Source organism: Penaeus vannamei, chromosome 13, assembly GCF_042767895.1.
Source record: "Penaeus vannamei isolate JL-2024 chromosome 13, ASM4276789v1, whole genome shotgun sequence".
Lineage (NCBI taxonomy): Eukaryota > Metazoa > Arthropoda > Malacostraca > Decapoda > Penaeidae > Penaeus > Penaeus vannamei.
In genome coordinates, this window is record NC_091561.1 from 6,298,109 (window position 1) to 6,303,751 (window position 5,643).

General features: G+C 35.0%; 2 protein-coding genes across 2 annotated transcripts; both read right to left on the reverse strand.

Moving 5' to 3' along the window:
• On the reverse strand, nucleotides 1-948 carry LOC113802603 (cuticle protein CP14.6-like). The gene is made up of 3 exons (XM_027353208.2): nucleotides 909-948; nucleotides 403-617; nucleotides 1-291 (listed from the first exon to the last, which is right to left on the reverse strand). The coding sequence occupies exons 1-3, from the start codon at nucleotides 915-917 to the stop codon at nucleotides 105-107; spliced, it is 411 nt and encodes a 136-aa protein (XP_027209009.2). The 5' UTR covers nucleotides 918-948; the 3' UTR covers nucleotides 1-104.
• A 1,979-nt stretch (nucleotides 949-2,927) lies between these two features.
• Nucleotides 2,928-3,815, reverse strand: LOC113802602 (cuticle protein CP14.6-like). Its single transcript, XM_027353207.2, has 3 exons — nucleotides 3,778-3,815; nucleotides 3,335-3,549; nucleotides 2,928-3,213 (listed from the first exon to the last, which is right to left on the reverse strand). Exons 1-3 carry the CDS (start codon nucleotides 3,784-3,786, stop codon nucleotides 3,027-3,029), a joined length of 411 nt encoding a protein of 136 aa, XP_027209008.2. The 5' UTR covers nucleotides 3,787-3,815; the 3' UTR covers nucleotides 2,928-3,026.
• Between the last annotated feature and the right edge of the window lie 1,828 nt (nucleotides 3,816-5,643).

Genomic DNA, 5,643 nt, shown 5'->3' on the forward strand with positions numbered 1-5,643 from the left:
TTAACATTTATATGATATATTTTGATAAAATATAATACTCATATACATAAATAGATTTCTTTGGGTAGCTTCTCTATTTAAAGCTTCGTTAGAAAAGTTCATATTTATTCTTCGTCGGAATCGGAGCGGGCGGCGTCCTCCTCGGCGGCCTTAGCGATCTGGTCGAGGACGAACTGAGGGATCGGGTGGGGGAACTCGGGAGCCACGGGAAGGTGGTCGCCCTCGGGCTGGAAGCCGTTGTCGTCAGCCACGAAGCGGAGATGGATTTCAGTGCCGTCAGGAGCGGTGTAGCTGTAACATAAGAGCAGTGGAATAATGTCTTTATTGGAAAATAAGTATATCAGTCAAAGTAGACGAAAAGGGAATTAAAAAATCACAATAACTATCTTCATCAATACTCACGAGTATTCTCCGGCCTTGATCACAACGTCCTCATCGCCGTCGGGGGATCCAGCCTGGGAGAAGCTGATGCCGTTGGCAGTTTCGAAGTCGAAGCTGTAAGTTCCGTCTTCCTCGTGGACGCGGTCGTCCTTGAGGATTGGGATAAACTCAGCCTCCTCGCTGGAGCTGTACTGGGGGGCAGCGAAGGCCACGGCGGCAACAACGGCGAGAATAATCTGAGATTTAAAGATATATTTTAGTGATAAAGCAAGAGATAACAGCTACGTGAATGTCTATGTATCTATATGAACACAACACAGATCTTTTTCTCTCATATGAGTGCGTATACATATCTGCGTGTGTGTATCTCTGCCTATGCAAAATACACACATGTCTATTTGTCAATTCATATTTGAGTCTAATAACACTAACAAGAAAAAATATATAATAAACCCTATTAAAACTATTTTTCAGTTCGCCTGAATTAGAAGAAAAAAAAAGGCTTAAAAGTCCTCTGGAACACTCACAAACTTCATGTTGGTTGGATGTGAACTGGACTGATGTACCCTACTGGTTGGCTGAGCTTTATATACGTGCTCTAGTTCTCCTTTTGTCCATAACCGCACGCTGAGTCCTACAGCCTTGACTTTTTCTTAGTAGCAAAGACCTTCCATTCACTTCTTTAGTCTCATTCTTTAGCAATTCCTCCTTACAAGTAACAGGTTAATTGTATTTTGTACGAGTTAGTGCTAATATTCACATAAAGATCGATAGATTTTATAGGAAGGGAAATAAATCAATAGCAGTATGCTTGAGGAAATTGGAACTGACCTATCAGAGTATCTCCACGAAAAGCATTTAGTTTTGTCACTATGGAAGTGTGATAAGCCCAAATAAGAGTAAAAGGTCTGACCATGTTTCATTTTGACAAATTGATGAACTGTTAACCGAATGATTATCATTCGCGTGTGCGTCTGGTTCGTGTGATTTACTGTCTTCTACTTATGAGGATAAAGGGGAACAATAAGAAAAACACAGGATTATAGCTCGTGATAAGAAATAGCAATTGAATATAATTGTTCTCCACATTATCATTATAAGTAATGATAGTAATATGCATTACCATTATTTCTAAAATTCTCATTATTATTATCATGATCATCATCATTATCTTTATTATCATTATTATTAAAATTGTTATTAGTAGTAGTAGTAGTAGAAGTAATATCATTATAATTATTATCATCATCATTATCATTATCCTCATTATTGTTATTATTATTGTTGTTGCTATAATTATCATCATCATAACTATTATTTCAATAATAATGGCATTTGACATGTTTACTTTATTGAAACAATATTCATTACCGTTATAATCATAAGGATTATTGTTATTATCAAGGTATCTACCGTTACTATCAGCATAAATGTCCTTATTCTTGTTTTGTTTTTTTAATTAAAGGTGATTAGCTACCTCAATTAAGCAGATTATCATGATTGTTATAATACAATAATAGTAATCAGTGTATGTGACCACAAAACGATTTAATTGAGAGAAAATGGGCCAATGAATCTTATTACTGATGTTAAAACTTAATTAATTTTGCTGATAAAAATCATGATCGTGACGGATATACACCTAGCAACTAAAAATACAGAAATACAACATCGATACTAAGTACACTGCTACTACCAACACTACTACTATTGTAAGTTGTGGTAATGATGATGATATTAATAACAGAGCAATAATAATGGCATTAGCGATGATGAAGACCCTGATAATATATATATATATATATATATATATATATATATATATATATATATATATATATATATATATATATAACGCTCGCAGATAATTTAAGCATTCACCAATTGAAATGATTAATCCATAGTTTCATGAGGTTGAAAGGCTTCCTAAAATGTAATATATTGATCTCGTGGCTTCATCTTATCTCATCTAACTCATCTCACAAGCTTTTTTATCATGAAACACACTTCCTTTGTTCTCGGCGATTTCAGTTACGGCATTGCTGTTTAATAACATTTGCTGTAGGAGCCTTTTGTAAGCGCTTTAGATTTCCAAACTCGGGCACCACGGTTGGATTAAGTCATCATAGGGTTTATCACAGCTCAGAGCTCTACCATGACTCAGCCCATCCACGGTGATCAGGAAATGCAAGGTGCTTAGAATCCGGTTGAATGTTATCGTGGGTTAATTTCCTTCGTTTTTAAATACTGCCATTTTTAAGTTTGTTGAGTTTTGTTCCTTCATTTTTGGTTCTAAGTTAAGTTTGTATGAAAGAATGATAATATAATGGTATACTCTTCTGATACTGGTATATATTTCTGCCAAGAAACCAAAAAACAAAAAATAGCGAAAAAAAAATATAATTGTGGAAAGGTTACAAGCTAACTGCAAGGTCAGAAGTATGATCATGATATATTTGTCATTATTATGGTATAAAGTGGTATATAGTCCAACTGGCAATCGTCTTTACAAGACGCGATTTATGAAAATGGATTTTGAAACATAATTGATATTCACTCGATATATTTGTGACAATACACAATAAATAAATACATTTCTTTGGGTAGGTTCAACAGTATCACATTTTTTTCGGAAAAAATCAGATTTAATTTTCGTCGGAATCGGCGCGGGCGGCATCCTCCTCGGCGGCGAAGGCGATCTGGTCGAGGACGAACTGAGGGATCGGGTGGGGGAACTCGGGAGCCACGGGCAGGTGGTCGCCCTCGGGCTGGAAGCCGTTGTCGTCAGCCACGAAGCGGAGATGGATTTCAGTGCCGTCAGGAGCGGTGTAGCTGTAACGTTACAGAAACGAAATGAAGATACACCTACAATCGATATTATATACTACAAGAAAATATATGTCAAATAAACAAGAATACTGTATCAGAACTACGTAAAGTTATTAATACTCACGAGTATTCTCCGGCCTTGATCACAGCGTCCTCATCGCCGTCGGGGGATCCAGCCTGGGAGAAGCTGATGCCGTTGGCTGTTTCGAAGTCGAAGCTGTAAGTTCCATCTTCCTCGTGGACGCGGTCGTCCTTGAGGATTGGGATAAATTCAGCCTCCTCGCTGGAGCTGTACTGGGGGGCGGCGAAGGCCACAGCGGCAACAACGGCGAGGATGATCTGCAATGGACATATTAGGAATATTGTATATATTTGCGTTAAGGCATTTGCTTGCGCATGTGTAGATGTATTCATTCAAATGCACGCACATATGACTGCATACACACCCACATTTACTTGTGGAGTGAGTTTTACATAAGTCTATATTACAATGTACATGTCAATAGCTTGTTCTCTGGTTTGTATCAGCAACAAGACTTCAGTTCACTTATCCTTCAGGACACTCACAAACTTCATCTTGGTCAGATGTAGATTGAACTGATGTAGCGAACCAGTTGCCTGAGCTTTATATACGTGCACTAGTTCTCCTTTTGACCCTGTCGGTGCCGGTAGGTCCCACCCATATTCTACAACCTTGACCTTCGTAAAACAGGCTCTCTACCTCCCACTCACTCCATGTAACTACTTTTTTCTCGGCTACTACAACCTCGCACACATGAAACCAATCTAATAATCTTCGTAACACGAGTTTTGGTAAATAGTAATCACAGAATTCCAAGTAAGTACTGAATACTGTGGAGACCAGAATAACCATAGTGGGAGTAATAGTAAAAGCTTATACGGATCACGAGGACATTTTGCTTTCTGTCTCGTAGAACCTTTATGCAGCTATAGAGTGGAGTGTAAGTGTATGATGATGTTATAAATACTAATCATAACGGTAAAAACAGCAATGATAAAAAAGGATAGTAATAATAACAACGTTTATGATAACTCTATGATTACCACAGACATATTGTTACCATGATATTATGATACCAAGAACAATTACGGCGACAACAGTATCTGCATTGAGACGACAAACGACGACGGCATGGAAAAACAAATGAAAACAAAGGTTAAGGTATTTGTAGCCCCTGTTTTAGGGGTGACCTGAAAAAAAAATCAGAAGTGAGATGTCGATGTTCATAAGTCTGGGTAAAATAACAAAAATATGAGTTGTGGGCCATGTTAATTTTTTTTCTCTCTCTCTCTATTTCCATTCCAAAGCAATTAATCCAGTGAAGACAAATTACATTTTTTAATTGATTTATGCATCTTAATCGGTGGCACATCTTCACACGCGCTGATTACCCATAAAATCATCCCACCCCCACCCCACCCCCCATCCATTATAATATTTTCATTGAGCACAAAACGTTAAATGTTGTGTTTCAGATTCCCGATTTCTGCAGAGCAAATATATATCACACTATTTTAGTAAGCTGGCTAGGTGATTCCTTTTACATTTAAACATTAATCGATTTCAAAATCTTATAAAAGAATAATGATCAAGGCAATAATCATACTGGTAATGATAAGGATAATAGCAATTATGATGATAATAAAACTAATGAGAATGATGATTATGATTACGATGATTGTGATGAAGATCATGATGATGATGGAATAATAATGATGATAATAATAATAATGATAATAATTATAAAAATATTAAAATTATAATAGAGGTAATAATAATAATGATAACGCCAATGATAAAAGTAATGATGGTAATAATAATGATGAGAATGAGAATGATAGTAATGATAAGCATAATAATAGCAATAAGAATGATAATAATGAAAATAGTTTGGATAATGATGATAAAGATTTTAATGCTGAGTATAATAATTACAATAATAATGATAATAGTAGTAAAAATATGATGAGGATAATAATGACAAAATGATAAAATAGCCAAAACAACAATAATCATGATGATAATTATAATAATGATACTAATGAATGATAATGATAATAACTGATAGTAAGAATAGTGAGACTAATTGTAATGATGACAATGATAATGATAATAAAGATAATGACAATAATAATGATAAAATGATAATGAATTAATTCTCTGCTGCTGATGATAGTAATAACAATGAAAAAAAAATAGTGATAGCAAAAATGAGAATGTCTATCAAAATTATTATCATTATTATTGTTGTTATTATCATCATCTATAAATATAATAATCACATAAGAACAAAAATAACAGCAACAATAATAATGATAATATTAATAATTATGACAATAATAGCAATAATGACATCAATGATGATAACAATAATAAAGATGATAATGTTGATGGTAAAAAACAGTAAAAAA

Excerpts from the sequence above, each read along its gene's own strand:
- LOC113802603 (XM_027353208.2), bottom strand. Across the intron at positions 292-402 it reads ATCAAGGCCGGAGAATACTC|CTACACCGCTCCTGACGGCA; the intron begins GTGAGTATTGAT and ends CTTATGTTACAG.
- LOC113802602 (XM_027353207.2), bottom strand. Across the intron at positions 3,214-3,334 it reads ATCAAGGCCGGAGAATACTC|CTACACCGCTCCTGACGGCA; the intron begins GTGAGTATTAAT and ends GTAACGTTACAG.